We start from the raw sequence: 18,712 nt of genomic DNA on the forward strand, positions 1-18,712 counted from the left end.
TATAGACCGCTTTTGTAAATGAAGGGTTAATGCTGCAGCTCGGCGCCTAAACGTATCTGAAGTGATCAGACAAAACGCTGGCCGAAGAGACGCTGCAGCAGACAGGGCGTCCCATTTAGGTGTTAAATGAAACCTTTGTGGAAAGTGAACGTTAATGGGGAATCCAACATTAGACTGAAAACTTCAGTCCTGCGTTATCAGAAGGACATAAAAAGGGGAGTTCTTAAACGCTGTGTCTGCTGAATTATTCATCCATCTTTCTTTCATTACACTTTACAATGACTCAGAGATGAAAGGAAAGACGAGAGGAGGAGAGCGAGATAGAGGAGTGGGGGCTTGTGGTCTTGGCATGGCTGGCGTCTGCCGAGCGCTGGTATCTCCCGAGGGCAATGGAGCGTCTTCCTCTCCTCCCGGTTTCCTGTTCACTCGGAGATCGGAGGAAAGCTGCAGCCTTTCCCCACCGCAGCCCGTAACAGAGGTGACATTGGTCTCAAACCATCCGGCGACCCAAAACTCCTGCCATTAAACTTTTCAAGATCTCATTACACGCGTCCAAATCTTGTGGTTTCTGTCTCATGATTCAAGACAGGATTGGCAAAGATGTCAGGAAGGTTTTTTTAGTTTTTTTTTGGCCAGTAAGAAGGAGGCTGGGAGTTTATTTATTAAAATGTGTCCTTGTGTTTTCTCTCCCTCAGCTCCTTGGTTTTGTTGTTGGGAGACAGAGGTGCCTGACAGGAGACTGACTCCTCTTCAAGGATCATAACGAGAGCTGAAACCGCAGGTGAGTGTGTTCATTATGTAGTCATTTGGAGAAAAAAAACACTTGATTATCCATTAATCTGCAGAGTACTGCCGATTGTTTTCTTGATTGATCAGTTATTCGTTTCTTGTCAACATTTCCCCGCGTCCAAGGTGACATCTTTCAGTTGCTTGTTTTGTCCAAAAGATATTCAGCTTACAAGGATACAAATCAGAGAAAAGCAGCAAATCTTCATGTTTGCGAAGCTAGAACCAGAAAGAAGACTGAAGTAAATGACTGAAACAAGTACTAAAATAATTCTCTGTCCACACAATCAATAAATTGCTTTGTCCGACCAAAAGTTCAAAGCCCAAAAATACTCCACCAGGGGGATGTTTGGTATTTTTAATACTCTGAAATTATCTATCAAAATAGTTGCAAATGAACTTTCTTCTGATGGGACGTCTCTGCTTGTGTGTCATCAGGCTTGTTAGTAGATTCTTTACTGAAAATAAAAGAAGCTTTCTGTCTCGGTGACATACACCCATGAAAAGTTAATCCGACCTTTGCGGCAGTCGCTGGTGGGTAATTTCTTTAAAGGACAACATGGCTATTTATTTACCGTAGACGACATGTTAGTTTTCCAGGTGTCAAGTTGCACTTTATTTGTTTGCAGATGAATGTGCAGCAGTGTCCCCGCAGCTCACATTCTTCATGCACAGGTATCCATTTGAGTCATTTCAGGAGGAACAAAAGCTCCGCATGCTCTCTTGGCTCAGGGGCGAACACATGATCCTCTCGTTGTTGTTCAGTGATTGGAGCTTTAAGCCGTGAACGCTGAGCCTCGCTGCACTTTGTTTACACTTGGCAGTGTCGCCTTTAGTGGCTGTGTTTCTGAGAAGGGTGGATTTCAAAAACAAAAAGCTCTGCGTTGACTTTGACCTTCACTCTTATCTGTTTGCTTCTATTTGTCTTCTTCCTTTTCCCTTCTTTTATTGTCAATTCCTGCATCCTTTCTTGTGTTCTCTGGTATATTTCTTCATTTTTATAGTCACAGGTTCCATCATTGCAAATGTTCTGTAGAACAAACGTGATGGTTTGTCACTGGGCATGCATAAGATCAAATATTACACTTATTATACATTGCACTTCCCCTGTGATCGTATCTCAACTGATGATTATTGATTGAACTAATCGTTTGGTCTATAAAATGTCAGAGATGACATCAGTTTCATGTCGTGTGTCACAAAGAAAAGCATTAAATCATCACATTTGAGAGCAAATGTTTGGCTTTTTAGTTTGAAGGATGACTATTAAAATAGTTGCCGATTAAATTTCTGTCGATCGACTAATCAATTAATCAACTCATTTGCTGCAGCTCTACCTATGAGGCCATTTTATTTGTCGTTGAATTGCTTTCTTCTGTCTTTACCTTCTTTATTTTAAATTTAAACACTTTATTTTTATATCAAATTTGCAATATTCTTCCAGCGATTGTAGTTTCATAAAGTTTGGAGACTCACAAGAGACAACAAACAACAAACAACGGTAAAGATCGTTGCAGCCGAAGCTGAGAGATCCTGACTTTTAGTCTCTGGATCCTACATTTCCCATAATGCAACTGGACAGTGTCCTTTATTAGAGCATCCCTGCACAGTCCTAAATGCCCACTTCATTCGAGCTCCACACCTCCAGTTTGTAACGCAGACTGATGACATCACTGTGACATCATCAGGGTCATTTCTTCATTAGACGTTTATAAAACATCCTTTAACACTTTAATACTTTCTCATCACTGCAGTCCATCAAATGTCTGATAAGAGAAGCCGCTCTCAGACTCGTGAGACGTGAATAAAAGCACAGCCCACATCAGAGTCTCTGGTCCTGTCAGAATAGACACATAAACGGGCATTTGTTTTTTAATGATTTTTTAATGACTACAGATGTCCTGTGAATATTTCATCGTTTCATAGTGGAGGGATAAAAACAAAATAGTGATGGTTGTTGAATGTAACTAAGTACATTTAGTCAAGTACTGTGTTTAAGTAGACAATTGAGGTGCCACTTTGTACCTCATTTACATTTATGTGACAGCTGTAGTTATAAATTTAAGATTTTACATATAAAACATATTAAGAGCTTATAAAATGTGATGCTTTGTTGTAGATTAAAGTGCCGTAGTTTATTCAAGAACAGCAGAAATAATTCATTTAATAATCTTTTCTCATGCAGAAACGCCTGAACACTACATGGTTTTGCTGCTTGTAATCATTTTAATGTATTTATTAATTTATTTTTAGGGGACAAAACAAACATTGTGAAGGCAATTGTGACTGCAATTCTCACTATTTTCTGAAGTTTTATAAACCAGCAATCAATCGATTCATCTGGAAAATAATCAGCAGATTAATCCGTGATGAACATTTGTTGCAGCCTTTTATTAATTGCTCCAACTCAACCAACTACAACAGTTAAATCCTGCTTTTACATTAATGCATGAGTAATAATAATCTAATGATATAATATATAATAATATAACAGTCAGGCATTGAGTACTTTCAATACTTTAAGTGACATTTTCAATACTTTCACTTGTAACAGAGTATTTTTACCGTGTGGTATTAGCACTTTTACTTAAATAAAGGATCTCTCCTCCAGCACTCGGCAGTGCGGTGTGCAGAGCAGCAACATTAGCTCTCTTTGCATTCCCCTCGTGGCTTCTCTCTGTCGGCTCCAGCGGCTCCAGCGGCTGTGAGTCTGCCAGCCGAGCTCTGTGGAAGGAGCTCCCTGGCACTGCAGCCCCACTGGGACACATTGACCCTCTCCTCTGCCCCGTCAATGAGCCTCTGTGTGTGCCCAGATTCAAGCCAGTCACAGGCCCCGAAACCACCACCATGATGACAATAATGCACTTTACAAAGCTGCCAGCAGCTCTCTCTCTCTCTCTCTCTGTCTGTTTCTTGTCTTTTGGATAGCAACTTTATACAGCAAGGATATTCAAAGTGCTGCACATACGACATAAAAAGGCTTTAAGACGAGATCTATAAAGGAAACACAAGACAATATAAAGACATACTGAAGGTAAATGCTGATGGTGAGAAATGGTTTTTAAAGAGTCAAATGAGATTGAAGATAAATAAAACATAAAACAAGATAATAAAAAGGCGATGGGAGACTAAATATTCCCAAATGTCATTTACTAAAAACTGAAAAGTCTTTAAACTTTGATTTAAAAGAGAGTTGAAGCAGATCTCTAGTTTTCTGGGAGTTTGTTCCAGATTTGTGGTGCATAAAAACTAAACGTTGCTTCTCCATATTTAGTTTGGACTCTGGTTACAGCTTCTCCGTTGTGAGGATTTGCTGCTGTTTTCTGTTTTATATCATATGTAGCTGAATATGTTTTGCTTTCGGACTGTTGGTCGGAGAAAACTAGACATCTGAAGACGTCACCTTGGACTAAACTAACTACTAGGAAAATATTTCGCTGTTTTTTTTTTTGAGTTGATGATTAAATTAACAGTTGGTTGCAGCCCTGGTACGTTTCAGTAGTATTTAAAGATCTTTGACACACAGGAAGCCTGTGCAAAGATCTGAAATCTGGAGTGAAGTGTGATTAATAATGACTGAACCCCTTCATGTTCTTCAGTTGATCGGCTCTTTGATCGGACGACAGTAGGACTTCCATCCAGCGGTTGTTTTAGATGTGAAGGTCTGTTGGATTCTGGATAAAACTGGACACGACTTGTTTTAAGAGACGCTTCTTTCTCGTGGTATTTCCAGTGAGGCTTGTGACGTTAACTCTGCACATCAAAAGGAACCACAGCACCAGCGGCCGTGGCAGAACCACATTTTCATGTTATATTTAGCCTCACTTTTGTTTGTCTTTTGGTCCACGCTGTAATTTCCATGTGAATGCGGAGAGATGTGTGCGTGGTTCTCGGCGCTGCTGCCCGGAGCTTTAATGTGCATTAGTGAAGAGAAAAGCTGGTATTTATAACCTCTGTGTCTCGTTCCTGTATCCAAGGTCAAACAGATGGCTAATATCTGTTTCCGTTCTTAGATGGGCCGCATTGATCAGCCCTCCATTATACGTGTAGATTTGGCTGCGTTCAGTCAATGGCAGCTCAATAAGCTCCCTACACTTTGGATGGTGCTGCGTTCAGAATCCACAGGCCTGCGATGTTCAATAATCTTCCTGTAAACGCTTTGCGAACAGCTCCAGTTACACAAGGCCTGGCAGCTCTCTGCTGATTTCTTATGAAACTATTGAACGTTTCCCATTAGTGAGTTTCGTACTCGGTGTACACATAGTTCTTTTGAGTTTCTGTACCAACATGATCCTCGGACTGCAACTAATGATCATTTTAATTACCGATTCATCTGCTGATTATTTTCTCGATGTATCTTTTGGTCTATGAATCATCAAAACATTGTGAAATGTTTTCAAATGCCCAAGGTGATGTCTTCAAATATCTATAATGCACTATAAAAAACATAAAAGCAAGGAATAAAAGATAATTTTTACCTTTCGAGAAGCTGCAACCAGTGAAGGTTTGACATTTTTGCTTGAAAAATGACTTAAATCATTAGTCAATGAACAGAAAATGAATCAGTAATTATTTAGATAATTGATTAATTACCAACTTTTCCTGCAGTTATTCTGTCTACTGAGCATTTCACTGTACACGACCTGCTCAGCACCAAACTACAGACAGACACAGGTAGAGACGAGCTGGTGATCATAGTGGAACATTTAGCAGCTAAAGAGACAGATATTTTTCCGAGGAGTTGGTGGAGACCAAAAAGATGATTTCAGACTTCAGATGAACGATAATGTTGCTTCATGTCTGCTGGATGTGTTAATAGACAAAAAAGCAGGTCAGGTACTTTTTTTAGCAAATATTTCTAAACCAGAAGGTTTGAGGTGCACTTATTGGGGACTATTTTCAGCTGCTGATCAATACACATTCAGTGCTGTAGTTATTATTTACGGCAGCAGGACGGTGTATGTGGGATTGTGTCAACAGTGTATGTGTGTTCATATAATGAAGGAACAGTGAGGCCCATTGATGTGTTTTTAATGTTTTAGTTTTTGGAGCTCTATGGCACAACAAAAACAGCACAGCAAAACATACACAAATCAATAGGAAATGTCTGATCAAAGAATAAGTATAAAGCATTTGATACCCAGCCCTCTAAATATTTGACTGGTTCTGAATTCATTTACACGTACTCAGCGGTTTGTTTGTGTGTGTCACCTGTCCAAGTTCCTGATTGGCCTCCAGCCAAAGAATCAGGCTCGTCTCATCCGCTCTAATGACACCTTAAGATGTGACAGTTGGATTTGGGTCCACGTCGACACACCTACTTCGTCCTCACGGCCCTTCAGTGCTCTGCTACGCACACACACACACACACACACACACACACACACACACACACACACACACCTACACCTGGAGCCATGCCTACTAGACTGGTCCTCGGCCATATGTCCTGCGGCGTGGCGTGCTCACAGACTCGGGCAGCCTGTGCGCTCAGCGTGGTGCTGCAGTTTGAGCTGTGGATTGGTTGAAGCTGCAGAGGAATATGAACACAGAGGCTTATCTGTCTGCACAATCCGTGTATCTGAAACAATGCAGCATGGATGGATTAATGTGTTTGCTCAGTAATCCTCAATATACAGTAGGTACAGTGATGTAGAGTGTGTGTCTTAGCCCTGTCGATGTGGACTGTCCATGTTGAGGACGAGACTCTGAAGTAGTGTTGTTGATGTTGTGGCTGTCAGGTAAACAGAGTGTGACCAGAACGTGATGGTGGTAATAATGTTAACGTCAGTCTCGGAGATAGAAACTGTGTCTGATGTGAGGCAGACCTCGGCTCAGTTAACTGGTATCCCCGGTGTTTGTTTTGGTTTGCTTGGAGAACCAGACGGGTGGGGTTTACTGCAGCAGGACGATTCAGATACAAACGATTTGATGATCAATTAAGTCATTTATAATGCAAATATGCAGTTTTCCTTCCTCTGAAATGTGAGGATTTGCGGCGTTTCTCTGGTTTTTTTTATATCCTTTTTATATACGAAATCTCTTTTTAGGTTTTGGACATTTAAAGATGTCACCTTGGGCTCTGGAAAATGTACTTTTTTCACAATGTTTTGTCATTTTTCAGTCTGCTATGTTACCTACGTTTGGTCATTTTCAATGCAGGACTTTTACTTTTACAGCGTGGTATTAGTACTTTCACATAAGTAAAGGATCAGAATACTTCCTCCACTGCATATCAGTTCATAGGAGCAGGATAATTGTGAGGTCTCCTACCAACGTTAAACAAGTCTGTTTGTACTTAGTGTATGCATCAGATCTGGGTCAAACACTGTGTGATTTTAATAAAACAATTACGCGTATGAAACTGTATACAGAAGCTGTTGCAGCAAAAGCAGAGCCGGTGATGTTTATTGCCGTGTTGTTGTTGTTGTTGTTGTTGTTGCCAGAAGCAAACGTTTTATTGCTGTAGAGATCGTGCCGGTGATAGTTACATCGTCGCCTCCTGTGTTTCAGATGAGAACAATGTCTGATGAGACGGAACAGAGAATGTGTGATGAGGACTTTGGTTCAGACGAGGAGGGCGAGGAGGGAGACGTGGAGTCTTACCTGGAGGACAACAGCAGCGAGCTCGTGGACCGACTGAGAGAGCTGGAGGTGAGTAAACAAACAAAACACACTCTGCCTCACAAATTACATTTAAATGAATGCAAAAAAGTAGTTAATTGAGCGTGACTGTTGTGAGACACATAATCTGCCGTGATGGTCACTCTCTCTGTGCCTCACATCCTCTGTCAGTCAACGTATACAACTCATTCACAAGATCTTAAATGCCTGCACACGAGGGGAACTATTAGTCACTCTGGTTTTTTATCCCAGTGGATAACAATGGAACAATAGGATATAAGTTTAACACTTTATTTCTTCTTTATTTAGGATGCTTCATTCATGTTTTTAATTTTCGAAAAAGGTTACCTGAATTACGAACATATTGTCTCTACAGTATTGAGTCTTATGGGAAGCAGAATTTAACTAAAAGTCTGCCATTGGCTATAAAAAAAAAAGGCAGGTTTAAGAGAAAAGAACCTTGTTTGTTACAAGATTTAGGTGAGATTCTGTTTCATGTTTTATTGCTCATTATATGATGTCTTAAAGGAGAAGTTTGACATGATGGGAAATGCACTTTTTCGCCGAGGTTTAGATGAGAAGATCAATACCACTCTCATGTCTGTAGGATAAGTATGAAGCTACAATCAGCAGCCGCTTAGCTTAGCTTAGCTTAGCATAAAGACTGGACGTAGGGGGAAACAGCTAGCCCGGCTCTGTCAAAGGTAACCAACGCCTCTAAAGCTCACAAGTGAACATGTTGTGTCTCATTTGTTTAAGTCGGAGTTTCTGCTGGTTGCCTGGCAACTGGTCTTTGCAAAATGTTGAACTGTCCCTTATGGACTAATTATTGGATTATTTAATTATTGGACGATTGTGAAAACATTTGTGTTTTGGGAAAAGAACCTTTTTTTTTTAGTGGCTGATTTTATTTGTTTGTTATCTGTAAGAAGCTACTGTGTTCATGTCTGACAAATGTTTCACCGATGCAACTGTGTTTCTGGTGTCTTCTAAGTCCATGTGGGCTGGACAATTAAATGTGCATCAATAACTTTTATTGTTTGTTTTTTTACCTTTTTTGCTCACAGGCAGAAAACTCTGCTCTGATGTTGGCAAATGAGAGTCAGAGAGAAGCTTATGAGAGATGCTTGGATGAGGTGAGTTCATGCTGCAGAATATAAATGAATTTACAAACAAAGTATAATAATAAAGTCTACAGTTATTCTAGAAATGTGAACTCATTGTGTAAAATATAATGTTCTCTTGCGTCATTAGGTGGCCAACCACGTGGTCCAAGCTCTGCTAAATCAGAAGGTAACAAATAGCTTCATTTCTGCACCTGTGTTTGTATTTTAAATAAGTGTAGCATCATAGACTGAAGTCTGTCAGTTATCTTACTGCGTCATGTGTCACTGAACAGGATCTGAGAGAGGAGTGCATCAAGCTGAAGATGTTGGTGTTTGACCTGGAGAGACAGAACAGAGCGCTTTGTGAGCTTTTTCAGCAGAAACTGCCCAACCACCCCACTGCTCACTACCAGGTAAATCAACTGAGCATCTTCTGTAATGATTCATAAATGTTTCATACACGTTCTGAACTTCTTCCACCGCTGTATCAGCTGTCAGATGAATGTAAATGGAGTAAAAACTGCAATATTTGCCTCTGAAATGTACTGTAGTAGACGTATAAAGTAGCATAAAATGGAAGTACTCCAGTAAAGAAGCTCAAACGTTACGACCAGATGGAGCTGCTAATTCCTTTTTTACTTCGGCCTCATTTGTTCAAACGCTGGAGAGCCAGTAATGGATCTCAGTCTTTTCACTTCTGCTCTATATTGTTCCAACATATGCTGGGACAATGCAGCTCCTAGTTGTCTGTGTATACAATGGCCTGCAGTGTATACAGTGTCATCATAACTGCCTCATGAATCTCCTGTTACAGGTCCAGGCGGGACCACTCCCAGACTACAATGCACAGCTGCACAATGACTCGGCCAAACAGGTGGAGCCTGCACAGACCGAAGCACAAGCCAAGGTGATTATTACAAAGCCCACGCAGGAAATCTTTACCAAGCATTAAGAGTGAAACAGTGGGATTATATCATAGCCTCACACAATCCCCACCTGTGTGTGTGACTTCATAACGTGCTCTGACATTTCGACTGTTGTGCTTTAGACAGCTAATCTGCTCTGCACTCACTTCCTGTACGCACACACTCTAAAGGTCTTGATGGACTTGATTGTTTGGCTCTTGAAGCGTCGGCAGTGAATTGCGTGCTGATAGAAATCTCTTTCTGTCCAAAGGGAAACGGCTACCGCACACAACATGCCTCACCGGGCCCTCGTGGCCCCGCCGCCTCCATGGAGGCCCTGTCCCCCTTCTTCAAAAAGAAAGCACACATCCTGGAGGTCCTTCGCAAGATGGAGGAGACGGACCCTCTGAAGTTCCACCCGTCCACTGCGAGCTTGTCTTTCTGCGACTACAGCCAGGTGCTCATGTCCACAGAGGCTGTTTTGGCCACTGCGGACCCCCTTCCACTACAGTGCAAATCCCACCACACACACTGCCACTGCTCCTGCTCTGACACTGACACACACCAGCATGTCAACGGCGACGGGGCAGTGAAGTGTGAGGGAGGGAACACCTGCTGTTTACACTGCAAGAGGAGCCCAGACAGTCCTCCAAAGCCATGCAACCACGTCTGTAGTCCTTCAAAAGCCAACTCCGCCACCCAGAGCCATGTACTTCCTGCAGCTGCTACAAGCGAATGTCACGGTAAGGGCAGAACGGTGGAGTCTGTTCCCTCGTCTAAACAATGCACCAAGAATGAAGCCCACCAGCAACCAGCAGGCGCCACCGCCCACTCCTCAATGGCAGAAACGGCCGATCCAAGCCTGGAGGTGATGGAAGTGGAGCAAGAGCAGGATAGCTCTGAGAGTTGTCTAAACGCTAGTGCCTCTGAAGAGCTCACTGGTTTCTGCCCCACCTCCCACCTGCCCAGTTCTGTGACGGAGAGAGCACAGATCTCCCACTGTGACATGGAGACGAGTGATGGGGTTCACAATGGCTTAGCACTCTCCTCCAATGACCCCTCAGCCGTCCCAGAGACAGACGGCCCACATCAGGAGGCCTCCTCTGTGAGAGCTAGTGCCTCCGTCAGCCCCAGCCCCTCCTGTCTCAGTGACGTCAAAGCCGCCGCCATCAACTCCCCGTCCAAACTGCTCAAGTTCTTAAAGATTTCCTCGACAGGGGAGAAGTCTCAGGCTTCGACCTCTGCTGTCCGTCTGAGCCCCCAACTCACCCGCAGCTCCAGGATCCCCTGTCGCACCAACAACTATGAGGTGTACCACTCTCCTGTTCCCACACGCAGAGCCACCACCACCGAGAGGTGCAGGCAGCCCCCTCCACCACCCTCCAGGTCTGAGTCCTACCCTGCCACACACTCTGCCCCAACGTCCCCTCCACAGCCTGAAGACGTCTGCTCCCCGCCCGCTAAGGAAATAAGCTACAGCAGCCTCTCTGCACCTAAAGCCAGTGCTGGCTCAAAGATGGGCGCTCCCTCCTCCACATCCTCCTCTTCACCCAAAGTATCTCAGAGGGTCCCTCATTATGAAAATGTCTGTAATATGTCCACCAGCTCTAGAGAGGAGGAACCAAGCCAGGGCCTCGAGAAAAGAACCACACTTCCATCCCAAACAAAGGCCAACGGTGGTGAGAGGAAGCTCGTTAAATCGCTACCAGAGAGTGTCCTCAACCCCCCTCCCCAGAGAAAGCAGTCGTCCTCGTCCACGTCAGAGTCCACATCAGATGATGAAGAGGATTCGGACAGTCCAGTGTGGGTTAACCATCACAGCTTGCCCCACTCATCCGCCCTCAGCAAAGCCCAGGGCAGAGCTAACTACTCACAAACCAGAGAGAAACACGAGGCCGATGTAAGGGAGATCATGGTGCAGAGCTCCGAGGTCGCCCAGCCGCCGCCTCCGCCTCCGCCTCCAGCCAGGAGGAGCGACTCCTCTTCCATCCCCAAGAGGCCTTCGGCCGGGGCAGCGAGAGCCCAGGCTGATTCTAGTCACCACGCCTTCAAAGACAGACTGGCGGCGCTGGGCAAACTGAGAAGCTCTGAGGATTTACAAGTCGGTCTCAGGCCGGTCGACGCGGTGAATGAGGGCACCTACGTGGAAGAGAGGAGTAAGACGTCGGAGAGGCCCATGGAGCTCCATAAAGAGGAGCAGAGACATTCAAAATACACAGACTCTTTGGATGGTAAACCCAAAGTTAGTAGTGTTGGTTTGAAGTATCCAGGGCCATCACCGCTGTATGAAGTAAAATCTCAGCCTTCTGGTCCAGCGGTGGTTAAACAAGAACTGTGTGTGACCAAGACTGAAGTCTCCAAGAGTAAAATAGGTCTGCCGTCCCCCAACGCAGATGCTCCGCAGGTACTGCGCAACAACATTAAGTGTCCTGGCTCCCTGAATCTGGCCTATAACCTTAAACCAGGTGTTGGTCCTCACAGTAGCAACAGCCCCAACAAAATCCCCCCAAAGTCGCCGTCCAAACCTTGCCAGGGCCCGTCCGTCCACAGAGGGGGGAAGCCCACAGAGGCCCCACGTTACTCGTCCAAATCAGAGGAGAGGACCAAGATCGGCGGGAAAGGGAAGAAGAATCCAATGTACGGAGACAGCCTGCCACCTCCTCCTCCGAGACCTCCAACGTCTGAGGGGGAGAAGCCATTGCAGCCGGTTCCCAGCCCGCAATCCGCCATCGAGCAGAAGGTGATGAAGGGCATCGAGGAGAACATGCTGAAGCTTCAGGAGCAGGACAGAGGAGGGCAGGCCAGCGAGGTCAAGCAGAAAGCTTCCAATGGCATTGCGAGCTGGTTCGGCCTGAAGAAGAGCAAGCTGCCTGCGCTGAGCCGCAAGACCGACGCGACCAAAGCAAAGGACGAGAAGAAGGAGTGGAAGATCAACATCCCCTCAGTGGGCCGGGACTCTGTGAAAATGGCCACCAGGTGTAAAGAAGGAGTGGAGGGTCTGAACATCTCGACTCTGATGGAGAAGGCCGAGGGCCTGAGGAGGGCCCTGGAGGAGGAGAGGGCGTATGTGGAGAGGTCAGGCAGGGGTCACTCCTGTGAGGTGGTGATGGACCAAGCTCAGGGACAGCTGGCTGTCATGTACAGGGGAGCGCGCTCGGACAACTTCATGCAACAGCTGCTGAACAGGTGAGGACTCAACAAGGACAAGTGGATTCTAAGGCTGCTATAATAACAAGCCGTAGCTTTAAAGAGATAGCTTGACATTATGAGGCTTAGTCTTAAAGGAGAAGATCGATACCACTCTCATGTCTGTACTGTAATCAAGGCTAAAACGACTGATTGAAAAAATCAGGAACTGTTTTTATAATCGTTAAAGTGACTTTTTAAGCAAAAATGCCCAAATTAACTGGTTTCAACTTCTCAAATATGAAAATTAGCTTGATTTGTTTGGTCCTCTGTGATGATCCTTCAGATTGCAAACTGAATATTTTTGTGTTTTGTACAGTTGGTCGGATAAAATAAGCAACTGAAAGACATTACTTTGGGCTTTGGGGAATTGTGATTTACGTTTTTCACTATTTTCTAACATTTAATGGAGAAAAGAATCGATACATTAATCAAGTAATCATTAGGTGTAACCCTAGAATAAGTAGATAAAATATATAATAACATTGAAATCATGATTCTTTATAGATAAGATAGATAGTTTAATTTCAACATATTTAACAACATGTTGCTAATATTCCAGTAGCCAAGGTGGTGGTTAATATGAAGCTGCAGCAAGAAGACTGTTAACTTAGCTTAGCATAAAGACTGGAAACAGGGTGAAGCAGCTAGCCTGCAGTGATTCTGTGTGAGGTACAGCCAGTAATCATCAGGATCTGCTTTATGAAGTCTTTTTCACCAGTTCAAGATTAGTTATTCAAGGGAAAAATATCACATTCATGTGAGTCCCAGCACAGTCAGGTATCCATGGAAACGACAAGGCAGACAAATTGAGAAAAGAAGCAAAAAAATCAAATCAATATTAAACTTTCCAAATCACCGGGGAAACGTATAGTGTGGAGAAAAATAAATCAACATTATTGGGATTAAGCAACACTCAAAAATGCATGAGGCAATTAACAGACGTGGACACAGCAACATTAACAGGACACAGGTTGGTGGAACATATTCTAGTAATATGCAGAAAATATACCAAAGAAAGTCGAGTGGGTGAAGGCCAGTGTGACAATATAACGGTATATTTGTGTTTTTTAAGAGCAGCTGGACTGATTAGACCACAATAAGGAAGATAATTAATTCAAAGATGCCTAAAACCTCGTAGAAGAAGAAAAGTCTAGCCCTGCTCTGCTAACCTGGCTCTGTTTTATACGGATTAAACAAACAAACATGATGTAACTCGTTAACTAGTGAGCTTTTGAGGTGCTGGTACCTTTGTCCAGAGCCAGGCTAGCTGTTTCTAGTCTTTATGCTAAGCTAAGCTAACAGGCTGTAGCTTTATATTTACCGTACAGACAAACCAGAGAGTGGTATCAATCTTCTCATCTAACTCTCAGCGTGACAGCGAGTAAGTGTATTTCCCAAAATGTTGAACTATTCTTTCTAAGCTGAAGGACAATGCTCACGTTTTCATGCGTTAAAGGCATCTTAACTGAGAGTTTGTGTTTTGATGAATGTAGAGTGGACGGGAAGGACATGATCAGCGTGCCCCAACGCCGGCTCTCCTTCGACTGTAAGACCTCCAAGCCGGTGTTCGGTCAGCAGAGCGACGTCATCGCTCACATCACCAGTCGAGACGATATGGAGAAGGTACGTCATCGCTTACATCACTGTGTGTTTTTACATTTAGAATAGTGACAGGGGAGGAGGACATGAAAAACACTTTGATTTAACGCGTCAAGCTCTCGGGTTACAGTAACATTTGTTCCACATCGTGTCGGCTTTCAAGCCTTAACTTGGCCTCTAATTTGTTGGAGTAGTTTCCTGCATACTGATGTGAAGCGCTGACTCTCAGCACATTCACTCCTCCATCTGCTGCCTCGTTGTTCTTTCATGCAGGGATCAGACAGAATTGGCAAGATCACATCAGATGAAAACCTCGCTGACTCGGTTCACTCTCAGCACTTCGCAGGTAAGAGGAGTCTGCCAGGAAACCGATATCACACATTTTTGAAGGTTTACGAGCGTTATGTGTGTGTGTGTGTGGGGAGTCTGGAAGCAGATAAATGAATGTATGCGTAAAGAATTTCACAGACGGAGTGAGAAATTAATGATTGAGAAATAAATCTATAAAAATTCAACAGTGTTTTAGGGTATTAATACATTAAAACACTGAGGTCAAATACTCAGTGTATTCACAGGAACACATTTTACTGATTAGTACTCAGCAACATGTTGATAGTACTGCAGTAGTCAAGGTGATGTGTTTGGATTCAGTGAGTAAACTGAAAGTAGCTCAGGTATTGTACTTAAGTTCAATTTTAAGGTACTTGTACTTTGAGTATTCCCATTTTAGGCTACTTTATACTTCTATGCTTCATAGCTATAGTTACCAGTTACTTTGCAATGAAATATTTAACATATAAACCATAAAATCTACTTAAATATGATGCATTATATAAAGTATTTAATGTTAGCTTCGACCAGCTGAAACATTCATATTAATGCATTATTTGAAAGACGCCAATCTTTCTTTGTCAATCATATTTCTAATTCAAAAGTGAAATATATTTTAGTTAATATGGAGTAATATAAACAACTAACTTCTCTTTCTTTAATAACGGTGAATGTTTAGATCTTGTTCCATGAACGTTTTTGTGTTAACTGACTTCAGGAAGAAGCTGATGAGGATCCTTTTTAACAAACGACGGCAATAATCCAATAATTTAATATTTAACAATAAACATTGGCCTTTCTGAATGATGAGTACTTTTACTTGTAGTACTTTAAGTATATTTTTCTGATAAATCAAATGTATACTGCTTTTTTAAGGGACTTTAACTTGTAATGTATTATCACACTGTGGCATTACTACGTTTACGTCAATAAAGGATGTGAGTATTTCTTCCAGTGCTGCAAATCTGCAACAATCCACAAGGGTTTGACTGAAACATAGAATTTGCATAACGAGGGGAAATTAATTGGCTCACACCTTTATTAGCATATCAAAGGTAAATAAACGAGGCCACGCCCCCGAGGAAAATGGATTCAGCGGCTGCAGTAGAAGATGAAATAAATAGTGAATTCATTAATTCCTTCATTTACTTCTTTTTTTATATATATTTTATTAAAGTGAAACACAGTACAGACAAAATATGAATAACAAACATCACACAACTCTTTATAAAACATCTGCTCATAAGAGTAGAATGTACACACATTTACTTCATTCTTTTGTGCCTTTTTTTATTTATTTATTTGTTTCCTAATTTATGTGAGCGTTTCTTTCATTCATTTATACATTTCCACGACAGTCACTCACTGGGTCTCCCTCTTCCCTCCTTCCTCTGCAGGTTCTGGTGCGTCCACATACACCCTGGACAGCGGCATCGGCACGTTCCCCCTGCCCGACTGCAGCAGCGGTGCAGCGGGACGGGGCCTGTCCAAGACGAGGGCCGGGGCCGAGCACCACTCCTCCGGCTCCCCGGGGAGGGCCGGGCGTCGGGCCCGCACCCTGGACAGAGAGCTGACGTCACAGGAGGAGTGCTACGTGCCTCACAAACAGCTCATTCCCACCATTCAGTACGGCTCCATGATGGAGGGACGAAGCTCAACAGGCGTCATCCGCGAAGGTGCCAACAAACCACTGAATGTACACTTAATGATTAGTGGTCACTTAGTTCTTAGTGCTCCTACTGCACTCAAATATACGGAAAAGCAGTGATTCTACAACAAGAAGTTTTAATAGGGAAATATTCTATCACGAGATAAAAGATGGCTTCTCAGGTGTGGATGCTTTGTATTGCTAGTTTAAAGAAAACTGTTCCTGAAGCTCAGACTGAAGCGTGGCACTGAAACAAGCATGTTGTGAGGCTGTGATGCTCATCGTAAAGAAAATCAGGCGTAAATAAAAGTTGAGGTCCAAAAAAAAATGTAATAACTGGCGTGTCAAAGTAAAAAAAAATATATATTCAAAAGATAAAACCTTTTTATAACCTCCAGATACAGCCCTTTGTTGTGATAGTGAATCCTTTACATACTTCCAGTCATGACATGAGAACTGAATAGATTTTTTTATACTTTATACTTCAGTCTTTCAGTTTAGTGTGTTAGCATGTTAACATAAAATGCACCATTCAGGCTGATGGGAATGTTGTTCATTTTCCGTGGTCTTAAAATGAATGTATTTTATTGGCCGGGAAGCAAAACGCTACACAACAATGGCTACGTAGGTTTTTGTCTGATAATGTTTCCCCCACTAGTCGAGATATATACGAGAAAACAAGGCCACGAAAAGGGGCGTGTATGGATCCTCCTTACTGCCATCTTCTTCCCTAAACAACAAAATCCAGTCAGCACCAGTTCCCAAAACAAGCATATCTCCAGACACTCCAAGGTTTTTATAATCTCTCCGACTGAACAGTCTGAACCTCCTCTGACGTCGAAGTCGCTGTGCCCCGTCGTAGTTATTCAGTCAACATTCAGCACATCTGCATATGTAGTCATTTATTGCCACATCTAGACATCAAAAACCACATGTCAACCTCATGGTGGCGCTAGAGGAAAAGTCAGGATGATCTCCAAAGTTCTCCTCAGGCCAACATGAATGTCTTGACATTTTAGATTATTGAAACATTTTTATTTAGATTTCAGTGTTTGAGCTCCGGTTGATAGTTTCTGTTTAGTAAATAACCCAAAAGAGAAAATCCCTCTGGCGTGATGAACACGTGTCTTTAATCGCTCCCTCTGCAGACAAAGAGGCTCACGGAGCGAACATGTTTTCCCCCCGCTCGAAGACCTGGACCTTCCCCAACCTGAAGACTCCAGCAGGACCTGCAGAGGTTTACCTGGCAGTGGAGGAGGAAGAGGAGGAGGCGGTGTCCTTTGGCTCACCATTCAGAGGGGTAGGTTGAGTTAAAGCTAAATGAATCCAGTCCATCTTTCACGCTCAAATCTGCAGGGGAGGAGTGCTCCGCTGCTTAAGATGTCGTGATAAAATGTGTAATAACTTGGAAAAGAAAGCTTTCTTTCCAAGTCAAGTCAATTTTATATATATAGCCTGATGTCACACATTTGCCTTGAGGGTCTTTACAATCTGTGCAGCACACGACACCTCATATGTCTCATAGTCATAACTTTGCATGATATTATTCTGGTTTTCTACCCAAATGAAGGTGTTTTATTTGACCGTTTGTCTTTTCTTATTGAAAAACTGCTGGGCAGAAGCCTGCAAGAAGGAATTATCTGGGTCACTTACAGACTGAAAATACTTTGCAGGCAGTAAAGTAGAGAAACATTTTTAAATCTGCACTCACATCTTACATAATGTAAAAACACAGAACCACATTCTCCCTTTAGAAATTATTAATCAGCTGAATATTAAATATTCACAGTTGGATGATTTCTGTAACCCACTTTTGTTTTGTTTTTTTTGCACCTGAAGGCGTTACATAAGATGAAACACATGACCTAAAATGTTTCCCACCCCCTCTGCATCCTGTCAGAGCATGAAGGCCGGCGGCCCCTCCTCCAGCCGGGTGGTTGACCCGGGCAGCCTGCCCGTCCCTGCCCAGTCGGGGTTGAGCCGCAGGGGAAAGAATCGAACTCCCAGCGTCCCCGAGATGAGCCGGGAGGCCGGGCTGGAGCTGCTCAGGGAGCGGCCGGAGGAAGCCCTCTCCCCGAGCCGCCCTCAGGTCCTGGAGACCCCCGAGTCGCTCAGCGATTCGCTGTACGACAGTCTGTCGTCCTGCGGCAGCCAAGGATGATCCAGCCAAGCATGGAGAGGACCGGATGCTCTTCTAATCCGCAGACATTAAGACCTAGCACCGCTCTGAACTCGTCTCCTGGTTGCTGGCTGTACTGTGATGCTGTTGCTGACCCGCCGCCACCTTTTGAGGAAAAGAAAAAGAAACTGTGCCCTGTTGATGTCCGCAAGAATATTGTGGTGATGATGTCGTCTCATCAGCTGTTCCTCTGTCGTGACTGGAAAGATGGATGATAGACTTCTCCTCAGGATTCCCAATAAACATGAAGCCAAAAGCCACCCAAATAATATAGGTTGTTCACTTTTTTTCACAATCAGACTTGACTGTGGACACTTCTCTTTAATTCATGTATACAGGACTACAA

At 43.4% G+C, this 18,712-nt stretch overlaps 1 protein-coding gene across 1 annotated transcript; it reads left to right on the forward strand.

The window, feature by feature from the left end:
* The first annotated feature begins 7,299 nt into the window (after positions 1–7,299).
* Positions 7,300–18,352, forward strand: nckap5l (NCK-associated protein 5-like). Its single transcript, XM_070910990.1, has 11 exons — positions 7,300–7,440; positions 8,478–8,546; positions 8,665–8,703; positions 8,810–8,929; positions 9,331–9,423; positions 9,693–12,607; positions 14,104–14,233; positions 14,483–14,555; positions 15,937–16,215; positions 17,336–17,487; positions 18,088–18,352. Exons 1-11 carry the CDS (start codon positions 7,300–7,302, stop codon positions 18,346–18,348), a joined length of 4,272 nt encoding a protein of 1,423 aa, XP_070767091.1. The 3' UTR covers positions 18,349–18,352.
* Positions 18,353–18,712: the final 360 nt, after the last annotated feature.

The sequence above is a fragment of the Enoplosus armatus genome, chromosome 8 (assembly GCF_043641665.1).
Source record: "Enoplosus armatus isolate fEnoArm2 chromosome 8, fEnoArm2.hap1, whole genome shotgun sequence".
NCBI classification, from domain to species: domain Eukaryota; kingdom Metazoa; phylum Chordata; class Actinopteri; order Centrarchiformes; family Enoplosidae; genus Enoplosus; species Enoplosus armatus.